Source organism: Anabrus simplex, chromosome 5 (genome assembly GCF_040414725.1).
Source record: "Anabrus simplex isolate iqAnaSimp1 chromosome 5, ASM4041472v1, whole genome shotgun sequence".
Taxonomy (NCBI): Eukaryota; Metazoa; Arthropoda; class Insecta; order Orthoptera; family Tettigoniidae; genus Anabrus; species Anabrus simplex.
The window spans coordinates 132,786,817-132,804,125 of NC_090269.1; the positions used below are offsets into that span (position 1 = coordinate 132,786,817).

At 37.5% G+C, this 17,309-nt stretch overlaps 1 protein-coding gene across 4 annotated transcripts in view; it reads left to right on the forward strand.

Annotated features, from left to right (window-relative positions):
• LOC136873850 (angiopoietin-1 receptor) overlaps positions 1-17,309 on the forward strand; it is a 540,166-nt gene that overhangs the window by 277,917 nt on the left and 244,940 nt on the right. For all 4 annotated transcript variants that reach the window (XM_067147131.2, XM_067147132.2, XM_067147134.2 and 1 more), the window contains one exon: positions 16,186-16,272. In XM_067147131.2, coding sequence (XP_067003232.2) covers positions 16,186-16,272 — 87 coding nt within the window. The remainder of the gene's footprint in view (positions 1-16,185; positions 16,273-17,309) is intronic.

A 17,309-nucleotide genomic window follows, 5' to 3' on the forward strand; every position in this document is an offset into this window, starting at 1 on the left:
ACATAATAATAATAATAATAATAATAATAATAATAATAATAATAATAATAATAATAATAATAATAATAATAATAATAATAATAATAATAATAATAACAACAACAACAACACCAACAATATGCATCGCAAAACTGGTATACGAGTTTGAATTGCATGCACAGCAACGAAGGGTTGTTACGTCAATAACAAACCCTTCAATACCAAATTGGTACATAAGGAAGTGATTTGATAATTGATCTGCCTAGCGTTGCGAATATGTAACGCCAGGAATATGTGGATCTCACTCACCCACGAGTTATTAATTGTAAAAGGAATTGTGCTACATTCAAACTCTGATGAATTTACTTCCTGGATTTCCTAAAAGAGGTTAATTATTTCTAAATCATCAAATTATAACCTTACCTCTTACGGTATGCCATTGTGATACCAGGAACACACAGTGAACTTCAAACATACGCCTTGTCAACAAACATGTGGTGACTATTGATTAACCGACTCGTAACAAAGCACAACACTTCCCTTTACCGATTACGCGTCCAAATTTCATTCTTTTACTGGAAAACAACTTCATACATTGAAAGAAAAGAGCACCGGCATGCTGTTGCACATATGCATAGGTTAATAAGAAGACCAAAAGTATGATGATTGGAGGAAGAGGTAGAAGTTGGCATATTAGTATAGGAGGAGGAGAAGTGAGTAATAAGTGTTTGGGAAGTATGATCAGAGATGATATGTATTGCACGACAGACATGAAGAAATGAATTGTCATAGCAAAAGAAGGCTTTAATTTAAAATCAAAATTACTTTGTGGACCACTAAACAAAGATTTGAGGAAACGACTTGCTAAGTGTTATATTTGGAGCATAGCGCTGTACGGCACAGAGACTTGGACATTGCGAAAGGAAGATGGGAGAAGATTGGAGGCACTACAGATGTGGGTATGGAGGAGAATAGAACAAGTGAAATGGGAAAACCGTGTAAGGAATGAGGAGGTATTACAAAGATTTGGAGAAGAACGAAGTATGTTGCAAATCATTAGAAGGAGAAAAATGAACTGTATCAGACATTGTGTGAGGAGGGACTGTTTACTGAAATAAGGAATGGAAGGAATGGTGAAAGGCAAACAATGAAGAGGAAGGAAAAGATATCAAATGTTGGACAATATTAAAGGAAAGAAATATTCGGACATGAAAAACTTGGCGCAGGATAGGCAAAAGTGGAAGAGGTTCATCCCATCACAAGACCTGCCATAAGGCAGAATACCGGGATGATGATGATGATGTATTGTACAAACTATACTGGTCAGGCTGACAGGTCTGTGGTTACATAAAATCAGCTTCATGGTCCGTATCGCACTTCAATAGATTCACAATTAAGTATTTATTTTCCACTTAGTCGATACAATGATTGCTTAAGGCAATTTTTAATGGTCAAAAGTGGTACATGTTTCGTATATTATCAACATCTTCAGCCACATAACACTGTTTAGATGAAAAATGTATAAAATTGACAAAGTAATGCTTTAGAGGAAGTGTCCTTAAAATTAACATAAGGTTTTAATCTTGTCAATCTTATGTTAATTTTAAGGACACTTCCTCTAAAGCATTACTTTGTCAATTTTATACATTTTTCATCTAAACAGTGTTATGTGGCTGAAGATGTTGATAATATACGAAACATGTACCACTTTTGACCATTAAAAATTGCCTTAAGCAATCATTGTATCGACTAGGTGGAAAATAAATACTTAATTGTGAAGGTCTGTGGTTCTCAAGTTTCCATTTATCACCCTTCCCTTTGTAATAATAATTTCGTGTGGCCATTTCTAGCCGGGTGCAACCCTTGTAAGGCAGACACTCCGATGAACCCTTTCCTTTATAAATTGGTATGATTATAGATTTCTTCCATTTTTTTAGTTTTACACTATTATTTATAACATAGTCAAAGATAAATTTTAAATAAGGCACTAGGTACTACTCCATTGCCTTTAATACCTCCTCAGTAATGTCAACACTCCCTGCTGCTTTTCCTTGCTGAAGCAAGTGGATGTCTCTGAAAATATCCTCATTTGTGAATGAGAAGCTTCTTGTTTCTTTATGTGTCTCTCCCTCTCTATCTTCTGTTTTGGTTTCCAGCTCCTGACAATCTTCAATTGAATCTATGAATTCCCTCCTAAACATATTTGCTTTCTCATTATCTGTTAAACAGTGTTCACCCCCTTCTCCCACCATTATGGGAATTCAGATTCCTTTTCTCTTTTGATTCCTGATATATGAATACAGCTTTTTCCATTTCCCTTCATGGTCATTACCCTCATGAAGTATGTCATTCATGTAATTCTCTTTTGCTTTCTTTATCACTCTATTAAGTTCCCTTATTAGCTGTTTTCTAGTTTCTCTATTCTCCCTACCTGCTTTAATTTTCATGTTTACTATTCTACATTTTCTTTTTCATTTTATTATTTCCCCTGTATAATAAACAGGGTCTGAGGTCATTTGCCCTTCTTAATAGGTACAATACTCTTCTCTCCTTCCCAAAAGATTCCTTTGAATTTTACCCAAAGTGTACCCACATTACTCCCTTCACTTATCCAACAACTGAATTGTGTTTAAGTTCAGTCCCTTCACTGAAATCATTGTGCTTTCAGGATGAAATTCAGATTGAGGAAAGAAGAAAGCTTGTTCAAGCTAGGTCAGGTATGTAGGATGGACGGGAGAGCACAATTGTGTTTGTGTTCGCTCATGGGTCAAACATGGCACATTTTCTAGTCGGACACCGTTTCCTGTGACTTTTGGCCACTCACTGTATATTGCCACTTACTAGAAACCAGAAGACTTTACATTGTGTGGTATTTTCTAAATTTGGCCTTTTTTTATACAGGCCTTATACATTGATACAATATAACATAAATATTTAGAAAATATCTAAAAAATAAAACATTTATTAGCAGATTATCACTGAAAAATATACCATTAGACATGACACTGTATAGGCTTTCAGGCTTATGCCGTGTCAAGAAAATAAGGTGAAATTCTTTGCATTTTGCAGAGAACTATGCTCTGCATCCTCAGAAGAAATCTCGACTATCCACGAGAAAGGCTTCTTAAACAATGAGTCTTTAAAATTTATTCATTATAATAGAAGTGGAAATGGTACATTCATTCGCCACCAGATGGCTCCCAGGATGTGGCACAACGCTAGCGTTTGAAGTGGAAGCTGACTGAACCATCAGAATCAGTCTAAGCGGTTCATATAACGTGTGTACGTAACATATGACATTGACAGTTGTATGACATAGACACAAGCCTGGAATGAAACATCTGGCGACGAGGAACGTACGAATTTGGAAAAACCGAGACAAAATAACAATAGTGAAGGGACAGGGAAGGGAACTACCTACGTAAATTCTTAATGGCTGGCAACCAGGTATTTCTTAATTGATAGCTGGTGCCCCTTTTGAAATTGTTAGGATTTCTACGTATTTCCACAGCTTCCCGTATAATCCTGGACCTGTAGTGTCTAGTGTGGGTAAGAGCTCAAGCATCTTGGAACATGACATCATGACCCGATGATAGAGCAAGGTCAGCTATTGCCGATTTGCCCGGTTGGTTGAGATGAATATTACATTTATGTTCTTTTATACAGGTACCAATGGACCGGCATGTTTGGCCGATGTATACCTTAGCACAAGTACAGGGAATTTCGTATACCCCAGGATGTAAAAGTGGTGACAATTTGTCCTTGGTTTTACTTAGACTGTGAGCAATTTTAGTGGCGGTGCCAAACACGGTTTTTATATTGTGTTTGCGGAGGACCTTGGCAATTCAATCTGTGGTGTTGTGAATGTAAGGCAAGTAGGCAGTTCCCTTCACTTCTTCCTTCTGTGAGCTTTGCTTGGTCATTTCTCTGGGATGCATGGCTCTATGAATCTGCAAATCACTGTAACCATTACCCTCGAACACAACTTTGAGCATGTCCATCTCCACCTGGATATGTGATGGCTCACAAATTCGTCTCGTCCTCTTGGCAAGTGTCATGCCTTGTTTTTGTGCTGGATGGTGGTGAGAATCTTCATGAAGATAGCGATTTGTGTGGGTAGGCTTACGATAGATGGTATGTCCTAAGGAGCCGTCTGGTTTCTTTCTTACTAGAACATCCAAGAAAGGAAGGCATCCGTCCAACTCCATCTCCGTTGTGAATTTTATTCAAGGATGTTGCTGATTTAGGTGGTTTAGCAATAGATGAAGTTTCTCAGGACCTTCTGTCCAGACCACAAATGCATCATCAACATACCTCCACCATATCATAGGTTTGACGGGCGCCGAAGCATTAGCCTCCGCCTCAAAATGCTCCATAAAGTAATTAGCCACTACAGGCGAAAGTGGACTTCCCATAGCCACTCCGTCCATCTGTTCATAAAAATTCCCACCCCACAAGAAATAGCTGGAAGTCATGCAGTGGTTAAATAGCTTAGTAATGTCCTCAGGGAACAGGTGTTCATTGAGAGACATGACCGAGTCAATCGGCACTTTAGTGAACAAGGACTCCACATCGAAACTCACTGAAAGTGCATTAGGTTGAAGGTTTATGGTTGACAGCTTGTTGACGAAATACCGAGAGTCCCTTACGTATGATTCAGTACGTCCTATGTGTGGCTGAAGCGATTTGCTTAGGTATTTAGCCAGAGCATACGTAGAAGAACCTATCGCACTAACAATAGGTCTGAAGGGGAACATCTTTTTTATGGATCTTAGGCGCTGCATATAATCTAGGTGGCACTGCATCTCCTGGGGACAGATGTTTAGCTTCCTCTTTTGGAATTAAAAATTGCCTTAAGAGCTTCACAGTGGCATTGGACACACAAGTGGTGGGGTCACGTGAGGTCAGTCTGCAGACAGGCTCTGACAATATAGCCGAGATCTTATTCTTATATTCGTCAGTGTCCATAACCACTGTCGCATTACCGTTATCAGCTGAGAGAATGATCTCTAAGTTCCTTCAGAGCTCTCCTTTCGCCTCTCATTATGTTGGGTGCGGGTACAACAGCGGACCTTATGAGTCTCACACATTTCTGTCTTAACTCTTCAGCCTCATCCGTAGGTAGTTTCTGGATGGCTGCCTCAATGGAAGTAATTAACTCCTCAGTGGGAAGGGAGCGACAGCAAAATTAAGAACCCTAGCTAGAACTGCCGTTTGGTTCTTGTCCAAGGATTTCTTGGAGAGATTGACGACAGTTTTACTAGCATCAGGGTTCGTGCGAGAGACCGCCTGTTTCTGAGCTAGATGGAGGAACTTTGATTTCTGTCTGAATGTCACCTGATTGAATTTTCGTTCAGCCTGTATAGCAGTAATACAATCGAAAGTCAACCACAATTCCTGCAAGAGAGTGTTGCTTAAAAGCAGGTGTAAACGAAACAACTCTCGGGAGACTGAATCCAGTTCCCTGTGAGTGTTATGCACTCTCTCAATCACAAGAGCCTTGCTAGCGTGTTGATATATTCTCCTGGCCTTCGATGTATTTAATGTGTGCTTCAACTTCACACAGTTGGGAATGATGTTGTGGTCCCTACATCTCAGTAGAAAGCACAAAGAAGAAAGAAGAATAGCTTCTTTCTCCATAATTTGCTGAATTTTGAAGCCTTCTTACAAGTATCCTCCCCATAGAGGTTTTTGATGTTGCCGTTGATGCTTTCACGGCTTGTACTTATAGACATGATACTGTATAGGGTTTTGGGCTTATGCCGTGCCAAGAAAATAAGGTGAAATTCTTTACATTTCGCAGTGAACTGTGCTCTGCGTCCTCAGAAGAAATCTCGACTGTCCACGAGAAAGGCGGTTTGCAGATTCATAGAGCCCTGCATCCCAGAGGAACAACCAAGCAAAGCTCACAGAAGGAAGAAGTGAAGGGAACTGCCTACTTACCTTACATTCAAAACACCACAGATGGAAATGCCAAGGTCCTCCGCAAACACAATATAAAACAGTGCTTTGCACTGCCACTAAAATTGCTCGCAGTCTAAGTAAAACCAAGGACAAATTGTCACCACTTTTACATCCTGGGGTATACGAAATTCCCTGTACTTGCGGTAAGGTATACGTCGGCCAAACATGCCGGTCCATTGGTACCCATATAAAAGAACATGAACGTAATATTCATCTCAACCAACCAGACAAATTGGCAATAGCTGAGCATGCTCTATCATCGGGTCATGTTGTCATGTTCCAAGATGCTCGAGCTCGTATCCACACTAGACACTACAGGTCCAGGTTTATACGGGAAGCTGTGAAAATTTATAGAATTCCTAACATTTTCAACAGGGACATTGGCTGTCAATTCTTCTTTTCTTCCTTGATACTCCTCTTTACTTGTAGTTTCAAACTTTTGTATTCCACATGTAACCTTTCTATCTTATTCTCATCCCTCTAATATGTTTTTTCGCTTTTCCTTATTCATTTCTTTCTTCACCTTGTTTCTTTCCTTTATTTGTTTTTTTTTATTTTGTCTGTCCACCACCGTGTTTCCTTTTCCGTAACCTTTGCTTTTGTTTTCTCACATACCCCAATTGCTGCTTCCACAAATGTCTGTCTTCAATTGTCCTACTCTTCTTCCCTACTTTGTATTTCAGTGTTAGGCAACTTTCTTTTTATCCAATCTTGGAATGCCATTCTTTTATCCTCCTTCTCCAATTCCCAAATCCTGATCTTTGGTTTCTCTTCAGTACAATTTTAGGGATTTTTACTTGTTTTAATTCCACAATTAATAATCTATGATCACCTTCCATACTTTCATTACGGATTATCTTCATATTCATGACGTATCTTCCCCATTCTTGGTCTGTTATTATAAAATCAATGAGTGTTCCATACTGTACATCCCAATTATATCGGCCGATCTTATGGCTATTCATCTTCATCAACCATATGTTCTTTATTATCAGGTTATTTCTGATACAGAAGTCCAATAGTTTCTCTCTGACTTCATGAAGTAGGTGAAGATGTCCCTGAAGAAGGGATGAAACATATCCTGTTTGACATAGTTGTATTTTCAAAAGTGAATACATTGTTTTAGTAACGAAGAAAGGTGGACTTCTCTCAAAATATCTGTATGATATAATTAATCATTGTCAGTAGGGGCTTTCAACCATGAAATTTATTTCATGCAACATACTATTTTGTTATGCCTTTGCTGGCAGGACCTAGTGTTTACAGTGCACTATGTCTTCTGGTATGGGCTAGAGCAATCTTGTTACCTTCATTGATCTGTCTCAGCTTTATCCTTGGCTTTGACAAAATGAAAGTGACTGAGGTATGAGTGATGCTAATAATGCCATTCCTTCTGCAGCCAGTCCCTGCTATGAATGGTGTGAAAATATTGCTCATAGGGTCGGTTGGTGCATGCATTTCAGTGGGCTTGGCAGACTGATATGTAATAGCAACTTCTGGCTCAGTGAGGAAAGCAACGGGAAACTACCTCACTCCTCATTTCCCTAGTACGCCTCTTCAGTGATGCCTAAGCCATCTATGACAGCTGATGGCGGAGCTGTTGAGGATCCAACCAGTCTTTGGGCTGAGGACTAAACATACATACATACTGTTTAGTTGAGCTGTTTGTCTCTCTACTCCAAAGTCTCCCCTACTCATAGTTTGCAACATTTTTGTAAACACTAATCTCTTATCACAAATCACTTAGAACACTTCATATAGCTTTGCCCCAATTTGTCCTCTAGAATTCCATCTTTATCTTCATTTTATGATCTTTCCTACTTTTAAAAACTTCAGTCAACCTTATTCATCTACTAATGTCTTTCCGTGACATCTCTCTGCTGACAGCCCAGAACTTACCACTTAGTCAACCTGTTTGTCTCTTTACTCCCAAGTCTTCCAAGCCCAAAGTTTGCAACATTTGTGTAGCATTAATCTCTTGTCAAAATCACCTATAACAAATCTAGCTGCTTTCCTTTGGATTTTTTCCAGTTCTGGGGAATCAAGTAATCCTGATAAGGGTCCCATATACTGAAACCATACTCTAATTGGGGTCTACTAGGGACTTATTCGTCCTCTCCCTTACATCCTTACTATAACTCCTAAATACCGTCACTAGGATATTTAGAGATCTGTAATTTTTATTTGTTGTTGTTTGAGTCATCAGTCCATAGACTGGTTTGATGCAGAACTCCATGCCACCCTATCCTGTGCTAACCTTTTCATTTCTACGTAACTACATCTGCTACATCCTACATCTGCTCTAATCTGCTTGTCATATTCATACCTTGGTCTACCCCTACTGTTCTTACCACCTATGCTTCCTTCAAAAACCAACTGAACAAGTCCTGGGTGTCTCAAGATGTGTCCTATCATTCTGTCTCTTCTTCTCATCAAATTTAGCCAAATCGATCTCCTCTCACCAATTCGATTCAGTATCTCTTCATTCGTGATTCGATCTATCCATCTCACCTTCAGCATTCTTCTGTAACACCACATTTCAAAAGCTTCTATTCTCTTTCTTTCTGAGCTAGTTATCATCCATGTTTCACTTCCATACAATGCCACGCTCCACACAAAAGTCTTCAAAAACATCTTTCTAATTCCGATATCGATGTTTGAAGTGAGCAAATTTATTTTCTTAAGAAAGCTCTTCCTTGCTTGTGCTAGTCTGCATTTTATGTCCTCCTTACTTCTGCCATTGTTAGTTATTTTACTACCCAAGTAACAATATTCATCTACTTCCTTTAAGACTTCATTCCCTAATCTAATATTTCCTACATCACCTGCCTTCGTTCGACTGCACTTTTATTTATAATCCTGTTAATGCGATTACCCCAATGAAGTTCTTTCCTTATATTAACACGTAGGTAAATACAGTGATAGGGTCTGGGCAGGACATCCTGCTATGGCAGTGGAGTAGACCGTACAGGCAGTGACTCAGTGCCAAGAGTTGAACGGTGGTAAATAACTAGTCTCCCTAAGGGAACCAACAACTTCGGGCAGATGAGTCCCTTTAGGTGGGGTGATGTTCCCCAGGGTGGAGGAAATGCCACCTGAACCCATAAAGCAGTGTCTGTTCTCCATGTGCCTCCTATTGCTGGCAAGCAGCAGTTTAGGTGAATGTCTAAGGCGGATGAACACCAAGGTGTCAATGGCAAGATCATTATGACTACGCAGAAGAAGGCAATGGTAAACCACTCCTGTATTATTACCAAGAAAAGTCTCAGTTGTTTCAAGTATGGTACCCAATGGTAGGACCCCCAGGTCAGTAAAAACCGAATATGCTACTGGGGAAGAGCAGTGGTTACTTACAAGTAATCTCGGTTTGAATGACGTGAATGGGGTAAATCCTTCTGGAGGCTCACTTGCCAATGTTGTCCCTGATGAAAGGAAGGATCTACGCTGTATGACAACCCATCATATCGCAACACGGAATGGTTGAAGAATGATCATATTAAACATTGATCTGTTTGGTATTAGTGAGCTGCATTGGACAAAAAATGGTTTCTTCAAGTCAGGTGACTTCACAATTTATTATTCTGGAAATGACAACAGAAAGCAGAACGGTATAGCTTTCATTGCGAACAAGGAAATTGCAGCAACTGTGAAAAGTTACACAGTAGTCAGTGACTGTATTTTAGCCATCTATTTATGAGGGAAACCACTCAATCTCACTATTTTACAAGTCTTATGTTCCAACATCAGTGGCATCAGAGGAGGAAATTGAATCCTTTTATTCTATATTAAGAAGAAAATCTACATCAGATGCCTGAAAAGGATATTATTTATGTCATGGGTGATCTCAGTGTGAAAATAAGGGCACAAAGAGACCTCCTCATCACTGCTGGCTTTGGTCTAGGGAAGCGTAATGATGCTGGTGACTGACTGTTCCAGTTCTGTATGGAAAATCAGTTTAGAATCATGAACACCTAGTTCAAACAACCTAAATGTTGGCTGTATACTTGGACATCCCCTGATGGTGTATATTGCAACCAGATTGTTTACATTTTATGTAGCCATTGCTGGAGTAACTCCATCCATTTTGCAAAAACCTTTCCTGGTGCAGACTGTGGCTCAGATCATCAAGTACTTGCAGCAAAAATTAGAGTTAAATTTTTTAAAATTAAGAAACTTGCTCCTACAAAAGTTTCTGATGTGTCTGAGGTCCAAACTTCATACACCATTGAGCTTAAGGACAGATTTAAAGTGCTTGAGACTGATGAAAAGCATCCTGATAAACTGTGACAAGAAATAGAGCCCATCCTTACTTCAACAACACAAGAACCCATACCATACAAGAAACCAGAAAAGCGTCACAAATGGCTCTCTGCACATACCATACAGATCACAGATGAAAGGAGATCAGCCAAGGCTAATGGTAACAGAGATCCCGTTAGACAGCTGAATGCAGATTTTCAATGAACTGCAAGGAAAGACAAGGAAATACACCTGAGTCAGCAGTGCCACCAGTTAGAAGAGGACTCCAAGAAGGGTCACACCCAGAACCTTTTCATGCAGGTAAAGAAAGTTTGAACTCCTTTTAGTGATTGGAATAATAACAGTAAGTTATTTATTAAATAGACCACCTAATCAATACAAAGTCTAGTCTTGGATGATTTACATAGATTTGTTAACTAATAGTGGTACATGTTTCACCTTGTATGAAGGCATCATCAGCCATTGTCTTAACCCTAGATTGAAAATAAGCGTCTAATTAACATGTAATAATGAAATAAATTTTAAAAATCTTGAAGAGATTTGAAGTAAAATAACATTAAAAATAACAATGATGGTTTAAAAATATACAATGTGATGAGTTACAATGGTGGAAGTATTAACAAAATTAACATTAGGAGGCTGCTATAATAAGTACAATGGATAAAACAACAGACTGTTATACAACAAGTAGTAAGCTTGCTATGAAAATAAAGTTGACTGCCTGGTGGTTACAATTCGACGATGGCGAAAAATCGTATATATTCAAAATAAAGAAGAGAGAATAAAAGTCGAAGGTTGGTCGAGAGATCCAAAGTTAATCATAATCTTGAAGATAAAAGAAGAAAGTCAGAGGCATATGGTGAAGTTGTAGAAAACATTGAGGATATGAAGTTGTAGAATAGAAGTTGAAGAACAGTTTTAAATTGGATCTCTATGGACCATCTCAAATTTGAAGCAATGCTCAAATGTTGATGTTCTAGTTGAAAAGGCATATAATAGTGGAATCTGTAAAAGAAACAAGAAACGTAGAGTTAATTGTGTGAAAAGATGTTTTAAAAATATTGAAGTAGAATCGTGTACACTTACCATTTGACGATGACGAAGATAACTTGTAACATTATGAGTTAGAAGTATTTGCAACAGTAGACTTCTTACTACATGTGTTATAGGTGAAGGTTTGTGTTGGAGGGGGATCTGTTTGCGGTGACGTAACTATTGGCTTGTTTGTAGTACTTGGAGGGAGGCTGCTATTAGTGGGAGGGAAGGAGGAGAGTGTATTACTGCACGTGTTGTATCGGTGTAAGGCCATTGGAGGGAGCGATGTTACAGTGGGTGTGGCTATGGGTTTATTGGTTGCATTTAAATTAGAGGTACTAGTGGTGAGGGGAAGGGAGGGGAGTGTATTAGCTGTAGAGGAGGTGGGAACGCTAATTGATGTGAGGTTGAAGATTTTTAAGAATATGTTGGTGAGGGGAGTTAATTCTCGTAATAGAATAAGAATCTGTTTATACAAGGGGCTTTTTTAAGCAATAGTGTCATTTAGGTTCTTATCTTTATTAAAATGCTGGTCGAGGAAAATGAATAAATTTTCATATTCTGTCATAAGTTTACTTTTATCGACTCTTTTGAGGATATAGAGGTCTTGTTCTATTGTGGTGAATTTATGCCCTGTGTCCCTCATGTGGTTGGCCATTGCGGAGAATTTATTGTGTCTTTGAGCATTGTAATGCTCGGCGTATCTGGTGGAGAAGCTGCGGCCAGTTTGACCAACATAAGAAAAATTACATGTAGAGCATTTCAATCTGTATATTCCTGATCCAGAGTAACTATTGTCTGTGATGTTAATAGAGTTGTGATTAAAGAATAAATTATGATTAGTGTTTTTTGTTGTGTAGGCTATTTTTGCTTCGTGCTTCATTAATGAATTGGTTATCGGATAAATACTATGGTTAGTGAACGTGAATTTAGCGTATTTTGGTTTGACGGGTTTCAATGGAGTTATATTTGTAGCTAGTTTCAGTTTGGTTTTATTAATTATTTTATCAATCATATCTGTGTTAAATCCATTGAATTTAGCTATTTCCTTAATGAATTATAATTCTTTCTTTAAATTAATAGAGGACGTAGGGATCTTTAAAGCTGTATATATTAAACTGTGATAGGTGGCTTTTTTATGTAAGTTGGGATGTAAAGAATCATTTTTTATGGTTGTTGGAGAAAAGGTGGGTTTTTTGTATATTTGGAAGTCGAATTTGTTCGATACTCGTGTGATTTTGATGTCTAAGAAGTTCAAAGAGCTATTGAACTCATCTTCTTTTGTGAATTTAATATTATTATCTAAGTTGTTGAGAAATGATAGTATGATATCACTGTTGTTTTGTTTATCAATAATAGCTATGGTATCATCAACATAGCGATGCCAAAGACAGAGTCCGTTAATGTTATTAATAATCTTACTATGTTCGAGATTATCTAAGTATATATCGGCTAGTATTCCAGATAACGGGTCTCCCATCGCTAGACCTTCCTGTTTATAAATTTTCTTATTAAAGGTAAAGTAGTTGTTGTCTAAAACGAAATTAAGTAATTTTAACCATTCATCAATTTCGATTTTACTCAATGTACTATGTTTCAACAGATTGTTTTTTATGATGTTAATAGTATTGTTGATAGAGATATTAGTATACATGTTGGTGATGTCAAAAGAACATAAAACGTGGTTTGGTTGCAGACTGAATTTGTTTAGGGAATTGCAAAGTTCAATCGAGTTCTTTATGGGGTTGGAGTTGTGAAATTTGAAATGTTTTTTTCAGGAATTTGTGTAGGAATTGAGAAGTTTTATATGTAGGACTATTTATACTATTAATTATAGTCCGAATGGGGACATCTTTTTTTATGAATTTTGGGCAATGAGCTGACTGTAGCTAATTTTGGGTTCATTACAGTTAATTTCTGATAATCTTGATAATTTAGAATGAAATTAGAATTTTTAAGAAGGTTCTTTAAGTTACGCTGTATTTTGTTTGTTGGATCTTTATTAATTAAGGTATAGGTATTGTCTTTGCCTGCTGCCATTTCTTGATGGATACAGTACTTTTGTATCCATCTCTTGGCACAGGCCAGAGTAAAGTGTAGCTTTCACCGAAGTCCCAGTCTCATCCATGGCTGTGAGAATATGGAAGCTGCTGGGGTATGGGTGGTGCTGAGTAATGACATTCAGAGCACGACTAGTGCATCTGAGTGTTATGAAAGGTGTTGCTCATAGGGTCAGTCATGCTGCAATAGTACTTTCTGACCCAGTGAGGAAAGCAATGGCAAACTACCTTACTCCTCGTCTTGCCTAGTACGCCTCATTTTGGTGCTGCCATTGGTTTTTGTGGTTTCCTTATAACCGCATAACCTTTGGTGGTGCTATTTGAGGATCCAACCAGCCTCTGGGCTGATGACCTAACAGACAGACAGACAGGTATTGTCTGAAAAAAGAGTTTCAGTTTTATTAATGTAATCTTGTTTGTTCATTATTACTATGGTGTTGCCCTTATCTGTTTTTGTAATTACTACGTTGTTATTATGGATTTTGGATTTCAGGTTTAGAATTTGTTTCCAGACGTTGTGGTTATTATAGATGTTATCTCATTAATCAAAGTTGGGAGTTTCTTTTTTACTTCATAACGTACGTCATTTTGTTTATCAATCGGGATTTGTTTATCAATATTAGTTTCGGTTTCAGCAATGGTAGTGATAATGTCTTCTGCTTTTTTGTGATTAGGCCAATTATGTTTGATGCCTTTATCTAATAGATTTAATTCTTGGTTAGAGAAGGCTGTATTAGATAGGTTGATTGTAGTGGAAATGTTAGTCAAATGGGAAGGGGACACTTTGTTGTTTGTATTTTGGTCAGGTGTTTTACATTTGTTTTCTTATAGACAAAGTAATTTATGGTTTAGGGCTTTCTGTTTCTTATCTAATATGTAAGATAGTTTAAGGTCAGTGTACCTTAAAAATGAACTATATTCAAGTGGGGGTAATTTTTGAGAGATGGTCAAATGAGTCCTATATAATTGTAAACTTCGTAGAGATTTCTTCTTGTATAATAGTTTAATTTCATTTTTCAACCATATGCTGTTTACTTTCTTCTGAGTGGCATTAGATTTTGAACAGGGATGACTTTTTCTTTGCAAAGATTTGAGAAATTTAGGTACCAACTCTAATTTCAAGCAATCTTTAAGAAACTTGGTATCTCTAGAAATCTTGCCTATTTTAATTCTCAGGTTCAAATACTTGTTAGGTTTTACTATTGTCTGGTTGGCATTGACATTACATGTAATAAATATCATTTTTGGTCCATATTGATGATATTTGATTGGAATAATAACAGTGAGTTATTTATTAAATAGACCACTTAATCAATACATAGATTTGTTAACTAATAGTAGTACATGTTTTGCCTTGTATGAAGGCATCACAAGCCCTTGTCTTAACCTTAGATTGAAAATAAGCATCTAATTAACATGTAATAATGAAATGAATTTTAAAAATCTTGAAGAGATTTGAAGTAAAATAACATTAAAAATAACAATGATGGTTTAAAAATATACAATGTGATGAGTTACAATGGTGGAAGTATTAACAAAATTAACATTAGGAGGCTGCTGCTGGACACTAAGGAAATGGGAAGTAAGATAGTTTAATGAGGAATTAAATTTTTTGAAGAGAGTGTGCTCTTACCAAAGAATGCTTTTTTCCAAATTGGGGCAAAAGTCATAGAATAGGACATAACAGGTAAAACTGACTTATAGCTTGCTCTCCCATCCATACAGCAGACTAGAAAAGTTATCAGTGGTGGAGACAAAGGAGAAAACTAGACAGATGATGCAATAATGAACAGAAACTGCATGGTAGCAAAACCAATAATTCTGCCCGTAATCATCAGCAGCCTCCACCTATTGATAAAATAGTATATAGTGAATTAGGTATGTGGTAAGTAGTAGGCCTTTTTGTGATTGACATCCCTCTGAAATCATTTATATGTTTTATTCAATCAGGAGTGTTTATTGAGTCTCTGTGGCTGCCTCTCACCTCTGGGTTCTGTAGCCTGGTCAGTCCATGTGAGATTTGTGCTGGATAAAGTGGAGATGGGACAGGTTTTTCTCTGGGTACTCCGGTTTTTCCTGTCATCTTTCATTTCAGTAACACACTCCAATATCTTTTAATTTCATCTGTCAGTCATTAATTCCCCCTGTGGGAGGGGGCGGTATAATATCACCCACATATCCCCTGCCTGTCATAAAAGGTGACTAAAAGAGGGTCCCAGGGGCTCTGAACTTCGGAGCGTGGGTTGGCGACCATGGGGCTCTCATTTGAGTCCTGGCATTGCTTCCACTTTGCCAGGCTCCTCACTTTCATCCATCCTATCGGACCTTCCTTGATCAACTCTTGTTCTTTTCGACCCTGATGGTATTAGGTTGCGAATTCTAGGGAGTCTTTCATTTTCATGCCCTTCGTGGCCCTTGTCTTTCTTTGGCTGATACCGTCATTTTTTGAAGTGTCAGATCCCTTCCATTTTTTATCCCTGATTAGTATTATACAGAAGATGGTTGCCTGTTAAAACAATAAGCACCACCACCATCACCACCATGTCATTAGTCATCACCCCAGAGGAGTGCGACTGGCTTCAGCAACCAGCACAATTCCTATCCTTGCCACTAGATGGGGTTTCATTCTTCCTATTCCTGACCCGGTCGAATAACTGGAAACAGACTGAGGATTTTCATGAGTGGCAAAAATAATACATAATTACTTTATCACACATACTGACGTTAACATTAATAGAATCATATTGGAGACCGTATATTTTTTCTTTTATATCAATACAGCACCCATTATAGCAAATCTGCTAGCTTTTTTTTTAAGAAGCCAGACTTGTCTCTTTCTTTTTTTGTGACCACATTGTTACAATTTTCTTCTGATATCTCCTTACAGGTATGGAAGATATGCTCCTCCTTTATGATGATGTAGAAGAAAGATATCTTGAAAGAACAACTACAGGACTACCCACTCCACTCAATGGTAAGATACCATTACTGCATTATGAACAATTACTGTAGGTAACTTTAGAGAAACTTGCAAGAAGTTATATCTTTACTTAGTAAATTCAATTTTGTTTACACGTCTATCTACAGTAGAGACATGCTGACAGGGTGGGTGTCCATTGTGTAAGTTAAACAAGGAAATGTGGATAGTAAAGATTTTAAATTTGTTATACCTACTTACTCATTTCACAATATGCAATATATCATTGAAAATATAAGAATTTTCTTTGTCTGGTGGTAAACTACCATATCCAAAAAGTTTATATTTTTTGCAATATCAAAAATCACGGGTGTGCCCCTGGACTATGATATTTATACATTTGTACCATTGAAACATTCTTTTTTCTCCATGTAATCGGATTTTTAAAATTAGGTCTTCATGAAAGTGGGGGCCATCAGTATGTTAACATTGACTGAAAGAGCAGATAAATTGTGGATTTCATGAAAAGTAGAGGTATTGACATGTTGGGCATTTGAAAGGTAAAGGTAAAGGAAATGGAAAAACGTAAGGATTTAAATTGTTATAGGAATGGAGGGAGTGAAGAAAAAAAAAATGAAAGGGGAATAATTATAAAAGAAGAAGTGAAACACAGTGTAGTGGAAGTAGAATACAGTTGCTGATGGTATACATAAATATTTCACTGCTAGTTTTTGCAGCTTTGGAAACTGCATATTTGTTTTCCAATAATCTTAGACCCTTGAAATTGGGAATAACAGATCTTCTCTCAGGTATGTGATGACTTCATCTTCAGAAGTGTTAACTGACAATGAATTTGTTGTGTCATTTTCTTCCATAATGCTTCCATACAAACACCATATACTAGGAAATTTTGCTGGCCCCAAAGAGTGGTTCATCTGAAATAAAATGTCTTTACTGTGCTATTTTCAGCGAGTATCTTAGTGCAACCTATAATTTTGCCTAAGATATGAATACACAACTTATTAAAATGGAGTAACATTACAAGCTTACTTCTTCAATTTAGATTCAGCACCATCCTATTGATTAGCAAGTTG